The sequence below is a fragment of the Oncorhynchus nerka genome, linkage group LG27 (genome assembly GCF_034236695.1).
Source record: "Oncorhynchus nerka isolate Pitt River linkage group LG27, Oner_Uvic_2.0, whole genome shotgun sequence".
In the NCBI taxonomy this organism is placed as follows: domain Eukaryota; kingdom Metazoa; phylum Chordata; class Actinopteri; order Salmoniformes; family Salmonidae; genus Oncorhynchus; species Oncorhynchus nerka.
The window spans coordinates 94497565-94516242 of NC_088422.1; the positions used below are offsets into that span (position 1 = coordinate 94497565).

General features: G+C 42.9%; 1 protein-coding gene across 1 annotated transcript in view; it reads right to left on the minus strand.

Moving 5' to 3' along the window:
* Positions 1-17476, minus strand: part of LOC115126337 (dual specificity mitogen-activated protein kinase kinase 5-like) — a 112918-nt gene extending 95442 nt beyond the window's left edge. The window contains exons 1-3 of the mRNA XM_065011189.1: positions 17023-17476; positions 16866-16914; positions 8954-9021 (exon numbers count right to left, since the gene is read on the minus strand). Of these exons, the coding sequence (XP_064867261.1) occupies positions 8954-9021; positions 16866-16914; positions 17023-17154 (249 nt within the window). The 5' untranslated portion in view covers positions 17155-17476. The remainder of the gene's footprint in view (positions 1-8953; positions 9022-16865; positions 16915-17022) is intronic.
* Between the last annotated feature and the right edge of the window lie 1202 nt (positions 17477-18678).

The window sequence follows — 18678 nt, forward strand, 5'->3', positions numbered from 1 at the left end:
AGAGAGGGGGAGAGAAGGGGGAGAGAGGGGGACAAGGCAGAGGTATTAGAGAAGGGACAAGGGAATAGAACAGGATGGGGAACCTCTAACTCTGGCAATTTGAGGGGTAAACTCAGTACAGGAGATGGCTGAGATTATGATGCATTATTTGCTATGATGATGTAGAATGTTAAGGAGATATGATGTTAACTGATGGGCTCATACAATAGAAGAGTAGAGAGAGAAGAGTTGAAGAACAAAGACAGGACATAGAGGACCTCCTGAGGAGAGGAGAGTCAGGGAGACCCAGGAGAGCCATCATTGACTTGATGCCTGTTCTATTAATGATTATCTTTGACAGCTTTTAAAGGCAAGAGCTGAGAGAAAGGAGAAATGAGAGAAGAATCACAGTCAAGAGAGTTGAGAGAGAGGAGAGGGGAGAGAGCGAGAGAGTTGAAGTGTTTTAGGGAGAGATTTGAGAGGGGAGAGAGAAGAGAGGGGAGAGAGAAGAGAGAGAGAGAGAATGGAGAGAAGAGAGAGAGAAGAAGAGAGAGAGAGAGAGAGAGAGAAGAGAGAGAGGGGAGAGAGAGGAGAGAGAGAGAGGGGAGAGGGGAGAGAGCGCAGGCCCAGCCTGCAGGAAGCTCATCATCATTAGCAGACGAGGAGGGGGAACAGGAGAGCACGGGATGCAATTAGGGCTGCTACCTCCGGGGGCATACGATAGGAGGAGGAGGGGAATGGGGTCACGTGGTAGACGAGCTGACACGGGTCAGTCTTTAACTTTCACAACGGCGGCTCCAAGCCATTCAAGGTGCCGAGCAATGATTAGAGTTGCCTGGAAGACTGGCATGTCTCACAGGACTCGCATGCCGAAGGATGGTCCTTTTATTGATTTTTTGTCTGGTGTCTGGCTTTCAAAATAAAAGTCCTTGGAGAATCATACACAGAAGATGGTTAAAGACTGACATGATGATAATTAATCGATAGGTGCATATTCAATTCAAGGGTAGGGCTGGCACAATTACCGTATAAATGGTGTAACCGACGGTTACGGGTGAAGACCGTCATAACCATTTAAAGAACAGTTGACTGAAGACAGGGACGCTGGGCTTTGGTGCGGTTCAGTCCGTTCCTACGGTAACATGGACTTTTAACAATGGGATGGAACTTTGTTGCTCCTTGGTTTTGTAGCGAACAAGTCTTGGGTTGCCTAGACAACACTCCCCTCCCTGCAGCAGCAGCACACATAGAAATACAATGAATAGAACAGGCTTGGAACCTCTAACTCTGGCAATTTGACTGGTAAACTCAGTACACTGGCGATGGCTGGTATTATGATACATTATTTGCTATGGTAATGTAGAATGTTAATTCATATGATGTTAACTGATGTGGCTCATACAATAGAAGGTATTATTTCAGTAAAGTTGAATCAACAAATCACAGCACATATTGATGGGCAACCTTCCTGCTTTGCTCTGCAATGGCCACCTGGCCACCCATTATGCCATCATTGACTTGATGCCTGTTCTATTAATGATATATCTATGACAGCACACAGTAAAGAGCTGAGGAAAGGTTGAAAATGTGAGACTAATCACAGTCACGTAGAGTTCCATGACCGTCACAGCCCTGTTGAAGTGTTTTACATGATTTGTTTGGCCATTTTAAATGGCAATTATATGAGATGAAATGGATGAAATGGTAGTTCATCACTCCTACTCTGAAACAGTGTTGAGGAGAGGTACCTAATGAATTTCCCCCCCTCTTACGCACCTAATACATTGGCCTCTCTTAATTCATATTAATTTTTCACAATGGCTATCCAGTCATCTGGAATTAACGACAGCCAGGCAGAAAGCACCTGAGTCTCTACGGAGGCCAAACGGCCACAGCAGCGAACCAAAGAAGCCCATATGCTTTGAATATGAATACAAATGGATTGCTGAAATGCATAACCCTTTGCATTAGACGCCCGGGAAGCCTGCCTCGCGTATATTATATACCTGTATTACAATTTTCCCTGGCAATCAGCAGCTTTTCGCCAGACACGCTCGTCCCGAGAGGAGCAGAAAGCCATTACAGGGGGCCCGAATTCCTTTACCGAGAGATTGGAGATTTGTTGTGCAGCATCCGAAAATATGTGGACGAAGCAATGTGTTTTTGTGTCGGTGGGGAACGTTGTGTCGTACGGAAAGCAAATATTACAGTCAGTTTGGAGATGTGAAACATAGATCTGGAGCAGGGAACGTGGGATTCAGCCAATAACACACACCAACCAGGCGATAGAGCTGTGTGATTATGTTCCTGCTGAGATGAAATGTGCTCTTTCACTATGATAGAGAACTATTGAAAGCCACTTGTTTTAAGGGCCGAAAACACCAATTCATCGCATTTCACAAAGATTCACTGCATCTCAAGAGTAAATGTATCACATAACGTGACAAAAGAAGAAAAACCACTTGATTTCGTCATGATATATCTGATTCACTTCCCTCAGTGGTGGGCCTCATCTTTGCAGTCTGTGTGCTCGTGTCATCGTAGAGCTCAACTGCCAGACTTATGGTGAATTCACATCATCCATAATGGCTGAATCAGTCACGGTCAAACGTCTCCAATAAAACTCCATTAACTTCCCGCCTCGGCGTCCATCTTAAACCAAGTGTACACTTGGCGAGGTTTAAGTTGACTCCACACAAATAGCTCATCCTGCCACATCAATATTTCTGCTCAACTTCTTCCTCAAACACAAAGTACCTTGCACGGCTCTATGCACACTCACCAGACTCTATATCCACATATACACACACACACTCCTCACACATTGACGAGCCTTGAGACTACTGACTACTGCCCTCCACATTGACTCAGCACGGGTACTCCTCCACATTGACTCAGCACGGGTACTCCTCCACATTGACTCAGCACGGGTACTCCTCCACATTGACTCAGCACGGGTACTCCTCCACATTGACTCAGCACGGGTACCCTCCACATTGACTCAGCACGGGTACTCCTCCACATTGACTCAGCACGGGTACTCCTCCACATTGACTCAGCACGGGTACTCCTCCACATTGACTCAGCACGGGTACTCCTCCACATTGACTCAGCACGGGTACTCCTCCACATTGACTCAGCACGGGTACTCCTCCACATTGACTCAGTACTGGTACTCCTCCACATTGACTCAGTACTGGTACTCCTCCACATTGACTCAGTACTGGTACTCCTCCACATTGACTCAGTACTGGTACTCCTCCACATTGACTCAGTACTGGTACCCCTCCACATTGACTCAGCACGGGTACCCCTCCACATTGACTCCGCACGGGTACTCCTCCACATTGACTCAGCACGGGTACTCCTCCACATTGACTCAGCACGGGTACTCCTCCACATTGACTCAGCACGGGTACTCCTCCACATTGACTCAGTACTGGTACCCCTCCACATTGACTCAGTACTGGTACCCCTCCACATTGACTCAGTACTGGTACCCCTCCACATTGACTCAGTACTGGTACCCTCCACATTGACTCAGTACTGGTACTCCTCCACATTGACTCAGTACTGGTACTCCTCCACATTGACTCAGCACTGGTACTCCTCCACATTGACTCAGTACTGGTACCCCTCCACATTGACTCAGTACTGGTACCCCTCCACATTGACTCAGTACTGGTACTCATTGAATATAGCCTCGTTATTGTTTTGATTCTGCTTCCTTTATTTGTCGTCCTCTTTAACTCTGCACGGTTGAGGATGGTCTCATAAGGAAGCATTTCCCTGTAAAAAGTCTACACCTGTTGTATTCGGCGCATTTGACCAATACAACTTCATTTGATTTGATGGTGGGGGAAAATAGTCAAAAAGTATCCCCTGAGGGTGAGGGACTTGTAAATCAATCAAGGCAAGGTCAATATGTTTCCCGTCCTCCTTCTCACTACAGCTCGACACCACTACAGCTGTCTAGGCCACTCTACCCGTTCAATCAGCTTCACACTAGCACCAGCAAACCCTGGGATACCCGATGTTACCCAATGACAACAAAGCATCCAAGACGAAGGAGTAATAAAGTCCCTGAAACAGAGGAGATGCAGCCTGTGGCTACAACGCCATCATTGTAAGCTGATGGGGGGTAAAAGACATCCCCAGATGAAGAGTAGATTTTGACAAATATTCTCCGCCCAGGGGGGCCTGCTTTTTAATGAGGCGAAACTTTAAGTACTGAATAATAAATAATAAAAATTGATAGTTCATTTAGCTTTTCAGTGTACCTCGTGAAGAAGCCCATTACAAGTCATTACTCTTAATGTCCGTGATGTGAACAGTAACTATGAAGGAAGATGGTCACATCACGGGGGGGGGACTTGAAAAGTAAATCAACAAGACAACAAAAAAACCAGGAGAGATGTGTTCCAAACACAAGTATAGCCTCTATACAACAGATAGGTTTCTATAGAAACATAACACATTTGAGTGTCCTGTTACTTCCTCAACATGAAGGCATAGGCCTATAAGGTACATATGTCCATGAGGCATTTTAAATGGGTATACAAAGCCTCACTTCTCTCTCCGTTTGAGCTCAGAGGCTGAAATAAAACGTGTGGACGTGTCTAATTCCCTTCGCAGCCTTGGTGAAGTCAATAACACATCTTTATTTTATTGCTGTCACTCTTTTGCCTGAACCCGGTCCAATGCAGAGGACTGAAGGTTGGCGGCACTTGCCGAAAAGATCACGTGTTACCATGACGACACCGATTGGCACATCAGACACGGGCGATTCCACGTTAGCGGGAGATGAAAAATATTTTTGTAATGTTCTGTCTCACATAGGAACTTCACTGGGAGGAAGGATGTTTGACATGTGTTTTGGCATTTTGTATTTAAAAAGAAAATCATGATGAAAGCGGCCATTGTATAGACCTATACATGTCTCCTGTAAGACCTTACGATCTATGAACCGTACGGGTTGGTGGCATTATACTTCATATAATGTGCTCTAACATTATGTCCCGCTTCTAAAATAAAAATGTCCACATGAATTTATTCAACTTTTTTAAAAATCATCTCAAAAAAGTGTCCTTTTTGATTTTGCAGAAACATTTATATTATTTTCTGTTGAATAAATGAATGTGAAAATGTACATAAGAATCTACATGTAATCCATATGTTAAAGCTGACTATAAGGAGTATAACATGTCTGGTTCACGGAGCATAAGGTCTTACAGGAGGGTTGTAAAGGTTTAAAAAGGGGCCACAACGGACACATTCATCGGGATTCTCTCAAACGTGGCACAAATGTAAAAAAATATATTTAAATATATTTAAAAAAGACGTCAGACATCCTTCCTCCCAATGAAGTTTCTATGTGACAATTGCTACAACAATCCCAGATATATTCTGCTCCCACTGGCGTGGAATCACCCACATAAAGTGCTTTGTTGTAGGAGACAGAAATATGTAGAGTTACTTGTCATCTTTACCAGTCTGCTTAGCAATGAGCACACTGTGGCCCTGGGTGAAAAGATCTGTTGTAATAGATTTTTAATAGCTTCCCCCCCTTCAACAAAAAAACACTCAATAGTGGAGTGAAGAAGAAGGTTATAATTGCTGCCTCAATGGTATACCGGGGTCAGTAATTATATTTACTTTATTCCATTTTTAAGAATTCTTCAACAGGAGATCATTTATTTTCCAAATGCAGTGTTATTTTCAATCTTTGGCCATAGCAACACTCATTCAACACAGAGGCTGTCGTCTCAATCAAAAAGACCCACACCAGAAAATACATTTTTGGGGGGGGTTTCGTTTGCATTTTTATTTGTCAATGTAACTTTAATTAGCCTATATCCTGTCACTGTTCATTTATATATTTTTTAAGGATGTGAAAGGAAACGTAATTACAAGTTGGGAACTCTGTAAATACCAGGAGAACTCAGCTCACCTCTGCAACGTCCACAAGGTTCCTCCCTAAAATGGAAACGGTTCCACCAACTGTTGATGTGCAATAAACAATTACTGTGTTACTCATGAATGCTACTTACGAACGTTACTTGCGTACGTTACTTGCGTTCGTTACTTGCGTTCGTTACTTGCGTTCGTTACTTGCGTTCGTTACTTGCGTTCGTTACTTGCGTTCGTTACTTGCGTTCGTTACTTGCGTACCTTACTTAATTTTACCTTGCATTTTACTTGCGTACCTTACTTGCGCATTCTTTACTTGCGTTACTTGCGTTACTTGCGTTGCTCGTTATTTGCGTCATTTACTTACGTTTTACTTGCGTTACCTTACTTGCGTACCTTACTTGCGAACCTTACTTGCGTTCGTTACTTGCGAACCTTACTTGCGTTCGTTACTTGCGTACGTTACTTGCGAACCTTACTTGCGAACCTTTACTTGCGTTCGTTACTTGCGAACCTTACTTGCGAACCTTACTTGCGTACGTTACTTGCGAACCTTACTTGCGTACGTTACTTGCGTACCGTTACTTGCGTTCGTTACTTGCGAACCTTACTTGCGAACCTTACTTGCTTCGTTACTTGCGAACCTTACTTGCGTTCGTTACTTGCGTTAACGTTACTTGCGTTCGTTACTTGCGAACCTTACTTGCGTTCGTTACTTGCGAACCTTACTTGCGTTCGATACTTGCGAACCTTACTTGCGTTCGATACTTGCGAACCTTACTTGCGTTCGTTACTTGCGTTCGTTACTTGCGTTCGTTACTTACATTTGCGAATCCTTACTTTATGTCACATTTGCGAACGTTACTTGCGTACGTTACTTGCGAACCTTACTTGCGAACCTTACTTGCGAACGTGACTTGCGTAAGCTGCTTGCGAACGTGACTTATGAACGTGACTTGTGAACGTGACTTGCGTAAGCTGCTTGCGAACGTGACTTATGAACGTGACTTGTGAACGTGACTTGTGAACGTGACTTGTGAACGTGACTTGTGAACGTGACTTGTGTACTGGACCAAAAACGAAAATGTAGGAGAAAACACTTCAATGATTTGTCCTTCTTGATTATAACACTTGGCACAAGGAAAACTCACACCGAGACTAAACATCCCCTTAGTCAGGTAAACTGTCGTTATGGCAGAGTAGTCAGGTAAACTGTCGTTATGGCAGAGTAGTCAGGTAAACTGTCGTTATGGCAGAGTAGTCAGGTAAACTGTCGTTATGGCAGAGTAGTCAGGTAAACTGTCGTTATGGCAGAGTAGTCAGGTAAACTGTCGTTATGGCAGAGTAGTCAGGTAAACTGTCGTTATAGGAGTGTAGTCAGGCACACTGTTGTTATGGGAGTGTAGTCAAGCACACTGTTGTTATGGGAGTGTAGTCAGGCACACTGTTGTTATAGGAGTGTAGTCAGGCACACTGTTGTTATAGGAGTGTAGTCAGGCACACTGTTGTTATAGGAGTGTAGTCAGGCACACTGTTGTTATAGGAGTGTAGTCAGGCACACTGTTGTTATAGGAGTGTAGTCAGGCACACTGTTGTTATAGGAGTGTAGTCAGGCACACTGTTGTTATAGGAGTGTAGTCAGGCACACTGTTGTTATAGGAGTGTAGTCAGGCACACTGTTGTTATAGGAGTGTAGTCAGGCACACTGTTGTTATAGGAGTGTAGTCAGGCACACTGTTGTTATAGGAGTGTAGTCAGGCACACTGTTGTTATAGGAGTGTAGTCAGGCACACTGTTGTTATAGGAGTGTAGTCAGGCACACTGTTGTTATAGGAGTGTAGTCAGGCACACTGTTGTTATAGGAGTGTAGTCAGGCACACTGTTGTTATAGGAGTGTAGTCAGGCACACTGTTGTTATAGGAGTGTAGTCAGGCACACTGTTGTTATAGGAGTGTAGTCAGGCACACTGTTGTTATAGGAGTGTAGTCAGGCACACTGTTGTTATAGGAGTGTAGTCAGGCACACTGTTGTTATAGGAGTGTAGTCAGGCACACTGTTGTTATAGGAGTGTAGTCAGGCACACTGTTGTTATAGGAGTGTAGTCAGGCACACTGTTGTTATAGGAGTGTAGTCAGGCACACTGTTGTTATAGGAGTGTAGTCAGGCACACTGTTGTTATAGGAGTGTAGTCAGGCACACTGTTGTTATAGGAGTGTAGTCAGGCACACTGTTGTTATAGGAGTGTAGTCAGGCACACTGTTGTTATAGGAGTGTAGTCAGGCACACTGTTGTTATAGGAGTGTAGTCAGGCACACTGTTGTTATAGGAGTGTAGTCAGGCACACTGTTGTTATAGGAGTGTAGTCAGGCACACTGTTGTTATAGGAGTGTAGTCAGGCACACTGTTGTTATAGGAGCACACTAGTCAGGCACACTGTTGTTATAGGAGTGTAGTCAGGCACACTGTTGTTATAGGAGTGTAGTCAGGCACACTGTTGTTATAGGAGTGTAGTCAGGCACACTGTTGTTATAGGAGTGTAGTCAGGCACACTGTTGTTATAGGAGTGTAGTCAGGCACACTGTTGTTATAGGAGTGTAGTCAGGCACACTGTTGTTATAGGAGTGTAGTCAGGCACACTGTTGTTATAGGAGTGTAGTCAGGCACACTGTTGTTATAGGAGTGTAGTCAGGCAAACTGTTGTTATAGGAGTCTAGTCAGGCAAACTGGGTTGTTATGGGAGTCTAGTGTACTCAGGCACACGGTTGTTATAGGAGTGTAGTCAGGTAAACTGGGGTTATAGGAGTGTAGTCAGGTAAACTGGGGGTATGGGAGTCTAGTCAGGTAAACTGGGTTATGGGAGTCTAGTCAGGTAAACTGGGGGTATCAGTCAGGTAAACTGGGGGTATGGGAGTCTAGTCAGGTAAACTGGGGGTATGGGAGTCTAGTCAGGTAAACTGGGGGTATGGGAGTCTAGTCAGGTAAACTGGGGGTATGGGAGTCTAGTCAGGTAAACTGGGGGTATGGGAGTCCAACAAAGTGTCATGTTGAAGAGAACAATACTCACATATGACAACATGGCTTTGAGTTCTTCATCACTCCTCACAGTGATTCTATCGCCCACCTCATCCTCATCTGAAACACAGATTAACAGCTGTAGTTACTGGGCTGTGTCATCATTAACAGCTGTAGTTACTGGGCTGTGTCATCATTAACAGCTGTAGTTACTGGGCTGTGTCATCATTAACAGCTGTAGTTACTGGGCTGTGTCATCATTAACAGCTATAGTTACTGGGCTGTGTCATCATTAACAGCTGTAGTTACTGGGCTGTCATCATTAACAGCTATAGTTACTGGGCTGTGTCATCATTAACAGCTGTAGTTACTGGGCTGTGTCATCATTAACAGCTGTAGTTACTGGGCTGTCATCATTAACAGCTATAGTTACTCATCATAACAGCTGTAGTTACTGGGCTGTGTCATCATTAACAGCTATAGTTACTGGGCTGTGTCATCATTAACAGCTGTAGTTACTGGGCTGTGTCATCATTAACAGCTGTAGTTACTGGGCTGTGTCATCATTAACAGCTATAGTTACTGGGCTGTGTCATCATTAACAGCTGTAGTTACTGGGCTGTGTCATCATTAACAGCTGTAGTTACTGGGCTGTCATCATTAACAGCTATAGTTACTGGGCTGTGTCATCATTAACAGCTGTAGTTACTGGGCTGTGTCATCATTAACAGCTGTAGTTACTGGGCTGTGTCATCATTAACAGCTGTAGTTACTGGGCTGTGTCATCATTAACAGCTGTAGTTACTGGGCTGTGTCATCATTAACAGCTGTAGTTACTGGGCTGTGTCATCATTAACAGCTGTAGTTACTGGGCTGTGTTATCATTAACAGCTGTAGTTACTGGGCTGTGTCATCATTAACAGCTGTAGTTACTGGGCTGTCATCATTAACAGCTGTAGTTACTGGGCTGTGTCATCATTAACAGCTGTAGTTACTGGGCTGTGTCATCATTAACAGCTGTAGTTACTGGGCTGTGTCATCATTAACAGCTATAGTTACTGGGCTGTGTCATCATTAACAGCTATAGTTACTGGGCTGTGTCATCATTAACAGCTGTAGTTACTGTGTCATCATTAACAGCTGTAGTTACTGGGCTGTGTCATCATTAACAGCTATAGTTACTGGGCTGTGTCATCATTAACAGCTGTAGTTACTGGGCTGTCATCATTAACAGCTGTAGTTACTGGGCTGTGTCATCATTAACAGCTGTAGTTACTGGGCTGTGTCATCATTAACAGCTGTAGTTACTGGGCTGTGTCATCATTAACAGCTGTAGTTACTGGGCTGTGTCATCATTAACAGCTATAGTTACTGGGCTGTGTCATCATTAACAGCTGTAGTTACTGGGCTGTGTCATCATTAACAGCTGTAGTTACTGGGCTGTGTCATCATTAACAGCTGTAGTTACTGGGCTGTGTCATCATTAACAGCTATAGTTACTGGGCTGTGTCATCATTAACAGCTGTAGTTACTGGGCTGTGTCATCATTAACAGCTGTAGTTACTGGGCTGTGTCATCATTAACAGCTGTAGTTACTGGGCTGTGTCATCATTAACAGCTGTAGTTACTGGGCTGTCATCATTAACAGCTGTAGTTACTGGGCTGTGTCATCATTAACAGCTGTAGTTACTGGGCTGTCATCATTAACAGCTATAGTTACTGGGCTGTGTCATCATTAACAGCTGTAGTTACTGGGCTGTGTCATCATTAACAGCTGTAGTTACTGGGCTGTGTCATCATTAACAGCTGTAGTTACTGGGCTGTCATCATTAACAGCTATAGTTACTGGGCTGTGTCATCATTAACAGCTGTAGTTACTGGGCTGTGTCATCATTAACAGCTGTAGTTACTGGGCTGTGTCATCATTAACAGCTATAGTTACTGGGCTGTGTCATCATTAACAGCTATAGTTACTGGGCTGTGTCATCATTAACAGCTATAGTTACTGGGCTGTGTCATCATTAACAGCTATAGTTACTGGGCTGTGTCATCATTAACAGCTATAGTTACTGGGCTGTGTCATCATTAACAGCTGTAGTTACTGGGCTGTGTCATCATTAACAGCTGTAGTTACTGGGCTGTGTCATCATTAACAGCTGTAGTTACTGGGCTGTGTCATCATTAACAGCTGTAGTTACTGGGCTGTCATCATTAACAGCTGTAGTTACTGGGCTGTGTCATCATTAACAGCTGTAGTTACTGGGCTGTGTCATCATTAACAGCTGTAGTTACTGGGCTGTGTCATCATTAACAGCTGTAGTTACTGGGCTGTGTCATCATTAACAGCTGTAGTTACTGGGCTGTGTCATCATTAACAGCTGTAGTTACTGGGCTGTGTCATCATTAACAGCTGTAGTTACTGGGCTGTGTCATCATTAACAGCTGTAGTTACTGGGCTGTGTCATCATTAACAGCTATAGTTACTGGGCTGTGTCATCATTAACAGCTATAGTTACTGGGCTGTGTCATCATTAACAGCTGTAGTTACTGGGCTGTCATCATTAACAGCTATAGTTACTGGGCTGTGTCATCATTAACATAGTTACTGGGCTGTGTCATCATTAACAGCTATAGTTACTGGGCTGTGTCATCATTAACAGCTGTAGTTACTGGGCTGTCATCATTAACAGCTATAGTTACTGGGCTGTGTCATCATTAACAGCTATAGTTACTGGGCTGTGTCATCATTAACAGCTGTAGTTACTGAATGTGTCATCATTAACAGCTATAGTTACTGGGCTGTGTCATCATTAACAGCTGTAGTTACTGGGCTGTGTCATCATTAACAGCTGTAGTTACTGGGCTGTGTCATCATTAACAGCTGTAGTTACTGGGCTGTGTCATCATTAACAGCTGTAGTTACTGGGCTGTGTCATCATTAACAGCTGTAGTTACTGGGCTGTGTCATCATTAACAGCTATAGTTACTGGGCTGTGTCATCATTAACAGCTGTAGTTACTGGGCTGTGTCATCATTAACAGCTGTAGTTACTGGGCTGGGCATCATTAACAGCTATAGTTACTGGGCTGTCATCATTAACAGCTGTAGTTACTGGGCTGGCTGTAGTTATCATTAACAGCTATAGTTACTGGGCTGTGTCATCATTAACAGCTGTAGTTACTGGGCTGTGTCATCATTAACAGCTATAGTTACTGGGCTGTGTCATCATTAACAGCTGTAGTTACTGGGCTGTGTCATCATTAACAGCTGTAGTTACTGGGCTGTGTCATCATTAACAGCTATAGTTACTGGGCTGTGTCATCATTAACAGCTGTAGTTACTGGGCTGTCATCATTAACAGCTGTAGTTACTGGGCTGTGTCATCATTAACAGCTATAGTTACTGGGCTGTGTCATCATTAACAGCTGTAGTTACTGGGCTGTCATCATTAACAGCTATAGTTACTGGGCTGTGTCATCATTAACAGCTGTAGTTACTGGGCTGTCATCATTAACAGCTATAGTTACTGGGCTGTGTCATCATTAACAGCTATAGTTACTGGGCTGTGTCATCATTAACAGCTATAGTTACTGGGCTGTGTCATCATTAACAGCTATAGTTACTGGGCTGTCATCATTAACAGCTATAGTTACTGGGCTGTCATCATTAACAGCTGTAGTTACTGGGCTGTAGTTACTGGGCTGTCATCATTAACAGCTGTAGTTACTGGGCTGTGTCATCATTAACAGCTATAGTTACTGGGCTGTGTCATCATTAACAGCTATAGTTACTGGGCTGTCATCATTAACAGCTATAGTTACTGGGCTGTGTCATCATTAACAGCTGTAGTTACTGGGCTGTGTCATCATTAACAGCTGTAGTTACTGGGCTGTGTCATCATTACAGCTGTAGCTGTAGTTACTGGGCTGGGCTGTCATCATTAACAGCTATAGTTACTGGGCTGTGTCATCATTAACAGCTGTAGTTACTGGTCATCATTAACAGCTGTAGTTACTGGGCTGTGTCATCATTAACAGCTGTAGTTACTGGGCTGTGTCATCATTAACAGCTATAGTTACTGGGCTGTGTCATCATTAACAGCTGTAGTTACTGGGCTGTGTCATCATTAACAGCTGTAGTTACTGGGCTGTGTCATCATTAACAGCTGTAGTTACTGGGCTGTGTCATCATTAACAGCTGTAGTTACTGGGCTGTGTCATCATTAACAGCTGTAGTTACTGGGCTGTGTCATCATTAACAGCTGTAGTTACTGGGCTGTCATCATTAACAGCTGTAGTTACTGGGCTGTGTCATCATTAACAGCTGTAGTTACTGGGCTGTCATCATTAACAGCTATAGTTACTGGGCTGTGTCATCATTAACAGCTGTAGTTACTGGGCTGTGTCATCATTAACAGCTGTAGTTACTGGGCTGTGTCATCATTAACAGCTGTAGTTACTGGGCTGTGTCATCATTAACAGCTATAGTTACTGGGCTGTGTCATCATTAACAGCTGTAGTTACTGGGCTGTGTCATCATTAACAGCTGTAGTTACTGGGCTGTCATCATTAACAGCTATAGTTACTGGAATGTGTCATCATTAACAGCTGTAGTTACTGGGCTGTGTCATCATTAACAGCTGTAGTTACTGGGCTGTGTCATCATTAACAGCTGTAGTTACTGGGCTGTGTCATCATTAACAGCTGTAGTTACTGGGCTGTGTCATCATTAACAGCTGTAGTTACTGGGCTGTGTCATCATTAACAGCTGTAGTTACTGGGCTGTGTCATCATTAACAGCTGTAGTTACTGGGCTGTTATCATTAACAGCTGTAGTTACTGGGCTGTGTCATCATTAACAGCTGTAGTTACTGGGCTGTGTCATCATTAACAGCTATAGTTACTGGGCTGTGTCATCATTAACAGCTGTAGTTACTGGGCTGTGTCATCATTAACAGCTGTAGTTACTGGGCTGTGTCATCATTAACAGCTGTAGTTACTGGGCTGTCATCATTAACAGCTGTAGTTACTGGGCTGTGTCATCATCATGATAGTTTAGATTGATTAATTTGAACAAAATCAATACAGCAAATTGTTAAGAATATGATTCCATCAAAGCAATGCTGTTATTAACTTCAGCACTCAAGGTCCAGTGATGTGTATTCAAATATATATATTTTGGAGAGTATTTTGACACTTTATTGAAACAGTATGGAAAATCAGAGTGGGGTTTTGGCAGGTGGGGTCACAATAGGAAAGGTGGATGCAGGGATTGAACCCTGGTCTCCAGTGGGGAATTGTATATGTGACTTGTACCGGGAGTGTACCCTCAACCACAGCTCTACACCTGTGCAGAGTATTCTGCCTTTAAATAGATGACTGCTTTGTAACGGTGAAAGCCAATATATAACATCTAACAAAGCAATTCATTCATCCTAAAGTTACAGGATAAGACAATCAGACATGTGAGGACTAGAGTTGAAATATTGTGCTTTAGTTACTGGGCTAATGTCATCATTAACAGCTTGTCCGGACTAAGTTTCCCCTAGTACCGATCTGGGCAGCTGTCATCATTAACAGCTGTAGTTACTGGGCTGTGTCATCAACATAGCCTACATCACATATGTCAGAGTCAACAGCTGTAGTTACTGGGCTGTCATCAGAAGGTTTACGGCCCCTGGGATGATCATTAACAGCTGTAGTTACTGGGCTGTCATCATTAACAGCACCAGTTACTGGGCTTTCCCACAATGTTACGAGCAGTAGGCTGCTTCATTTCAACATGTAGTTACAGCAGTCGTCAGCAACAGCTAAAGTTACTGGGCTGTACCCATCAAAAATGGTAGTTACGGAAGGTCATCATTAACAGCTGAGAACTGGGGTTTCAAACAAGGTGTAGTTACTGGGCTGTATCATCATTAACACTGTAGTTAGCTGGCTGTAGTTACTGGGCTGTGTCATCATTAACAGCTGTAGTTACTGGGCTGTGTCATCATTAACAGCTGTAGTTACTGGGCTGGTCATCATTAACAGAATAGTTACATGGAACTTTCAAAAGGCAGAGGAATTGGGCTGTGTCAACACAGCTGTAGTTAATCAAAAACTGCATGAGTTTGTCAAATTAGTTACTGGGCTGTGTCATCATTAACAGCTGTAGTTACTGGGCTGTGTCATCATTCCATCACAGCTGTAGTTACTGGGCTGTCATCATTAACAATATTACTTGGCTGTGTCATCATTAGCAGCACTCTGGCTGTGTCATCATTAACATTTTAGTTCTGGGAGTGTCACTCATTAAGCTGACAGAGTAGTTTTTGGCTTTCATCATTAACAGCTGTAGTTACTGGGGGCATGTGAAGAGGTGTCATCATTAAATGAGTTACTGGGCTGTCATCATTAACAATAGTTACTGGGCTGTGTCATCATTAACAGCTGTTAGTGTGGACAAACAGCTGTATACTGGGAAAATCTGGTGATTAACAGCTGTAGTTACTTGTATCATTGAAGTTAGGTCATTAAAATGGAGTCACAATAGGTGCCAGTTCAAGGCAACTGGGCTGGATCATTAACAGCTGAGTTACTGGGCTGGTCATCATTAACAGATTAGTTATGGGCTGTGATCTTAACAGCAAGTTACTGGGCTCAACAACAGCTATAGTTTCTGTGTGATCATTAACAGCTGTAGTCATCTGAATATAAACTTAACAGCTGTAGTTGATGTGTCATCATTAACAAAAGTTCATTAACAGCAAACTTTCTGTGGGAGAAATGTCATTCATTGAGCCACTTTGCTGTTATTAACGTTGAAAGTTGGATGTGTATCAAAATATATATTTTGGAGACAGCTGAGTTGCTGGCTTTGAAAGCAGTAGTTATTCAAACAGTATGGAAAAGCTTACTGGGGTTTTGACATCCAATGCAGGTGACAATCAGAAAGGAGTGGGACTGCAGGGATTGAACCCTGTAGTTCCTGTCTCCCCCAGCTGGGGATCCAGGCTGCTCAAACGTTATATGTTTGGCTTGTACCTGTGTGAACAACTGTTTCTTTGATGAACCTCAAAACATCCACAGAATAGTTACCTGAACACCTCCACTCAATTCTGAGGATTTCTTCAGCTCAGAGTTATGAACATTGATGAACTTGTGAAAAATGGGACCAAGTATTCAACATCAAACAAGTTAGCAATCACATTTCATCAGTTCTAAAGTTAAAATTTAATATTTGTTTTCAGCAAATTGTTACTTGATTCCTTAAACAAAGTGTTGTTTTTGATTAATAATTTCAGCACATTTTTGTATTTCAAATCCAATTATATTTTAAAAATATTTCAGTTTATTGGACAGATGGAAAATCAGATTGTTTTGCTTTGAAGTAAATGCCCAGGTTTTGCTAAAATAGAAACCCTGGTCTACAGTGGTGCCTTGAATACCGGTTTCTTTCATTTATGACTGCTTTATGTTCATGTGGGGATATTTATATAAAGGAAACTTTTGTGTCTGTTGAAAATTCCAACAAAGATTATTCATGTTACAGGAGACAATCCATGTGAGGACTAGAGTTGAAATATTGTGCTTTAATGGAGGCATTTATCTGATCTTGTAATATATTTGTCAGTTTTCCCCATCCTAACCACTACCATTAGTGGGGAAAATGCTACTGACCCAAGATCAGTATCTAGAGGCAACTTGCACCCAGGAACATAGCCTACATGATCCTTTTGGTGTGCAAAAACTGAAGACAATCAATCTTATTGGGTATTAAGGACAGTACAGCCAAAAAAGCAAGTTAAGTAGCAACTGAGTACTAGTAGTAGACTGAGCTTTTCAGTTGTAACTAAACATAGTTGGGTAGAAGTCTGCCAAACGGACTTAAACATTTGGTTGGTGTAATGAAAAACTGTCTCCACAACAGGAAACCAGGCTGATGAAATCTCAGAATGTCAATCTTTTCATGAGGTAACTTACATTCAAACGCAGTGATTGTGGTTTCGGGCATGACATCCCTTATAGCGACCTGCAAAATAGATTTAGAAAGATATGAACGGTAAAGCAAAACAGTTGCTAACTAGCTAGGTCCTTAGCCTAGCCAACTGTAAACTTTGCAACTGTAGCTAGCGCTCACCAACAAGTCATTGAAGCTCAAAAGTGATGGGCAGTCCACGGATGAGTCCATATCCCCGACGGGAGTCTTTATACGGATCTCTATTCCCTCGGTGTCCATAGCGCAGAAGTTATTTAAAACAAGTAGAAGCATAACAGACGAATAAGCAGAAACATAATCAGTGTTGGCCGGCTAACTTCCTAACAGCATATCCTATTCCTATCCTAGCTACATTAGCTGTCAAGTTAGCCGTTAGCTAACAGTTACTACATTTCAACTAACGTTACTTGCATGACTAAGAGCAAGCCATTGCAGGTCTTGTCAACGACAGAGTGCGTTTTAACGTTTCCAACACAGTTTGACTCACGGACATACAAAGAGCGTTTTAAATAGTTGGAAATGACATAGCTAGCAAAGTTAGCCGCTATGCAAACAAAACCAGGAAGTTCACCGGAAGTTTTCGTATTTCCAACCGGATATAGATTTAGGAGCTGGCTGGAATACTCTATCACAGACTTTTACTCTATGGTTGTAGTAGGAGCCATACGTTTCTGTGGCGCTGTAGACTACAATCGTTCAGATAATTATTGTCCCACATGATGAAATCGGAGAGGGGACTGTGAATCTGTCTCCATTTATTTGTTCATATGTTAGTGAAAGGTGGGTATGATACGTCTTGCCATAGAGATCCGGGATTTACAAAATTACACTGATTGCCCAGATGGTGGCGCTATAACAAGAGATTGAAAATGAAAACTTTGAAAAGTCACACCCCTCACCCCTTTTGACCTAAAGTCATGAAATTCGGTACTTAGTTCCCTCTCTTCACAAGGAACACATTTGTCTCAGGGACCCATAAGGTCCGCCATTATAGATTTCCTCCATTTAGAATGTTGTGATAAACACTTAAAACGCTACTCTTCTGGCAACGAATGACCAATCTGCACAAAACTGGATATGTGGCATCTATGGACAAAAGTCTCTTAACCCAATATTTTTCAGACAAGTACCTAAAAAAATATGGCCGTTATTGACCAATAAACATTCACATGGGCGTGGTCTGGCACATAAATGCATATAAATCAGTCGAGGGACATAGCCGCGTGAGATAGGGGTGCTGAAATATCAGAATGTAAAAAAAATATGAATGAAAAAATATGATTTTTGTGCACTGGGCCTTTACTAGTATTAACAGACCTATATAGACGTCTGTAGAGCGGGCAAAAAAAATCATTTTTAAGCATCTCCACTTTAGAGGTAAAATTAAGAACATTATCTTGCATGATTCATTAGTTGGAATTGTAAGAGTTGTAGACCTGTCTCTTTCTCTGCAATTGTCATTCTAATGGAATCCAGAAAGAACAGAACCTTGTCCTCAAACATGTACATTAAAATGTTTATTTTTTATTTATTATGGATCCCTGTACTCTTCCTGGTGTCCAGCAAAATAAAGGCCGTTATGGCCTTCCGAGTGGCGCAGCGGTCTAAGGCTTGAGGTGTCACTACAGACCCGGGTTTGATCCCAGGCTGTGTCGCAGCTGGGGGGGATGAGGCGGCGCACAATTGGACCAGCGTTTGGCCGGCTGGGATGTCCTTGTCCCATCGCTCTGTAGCGACTCCTTGTGGCGGGCCGGGCACATGCATGCTGACTTCGTCACCAGTTGTACAGTCGTGGCC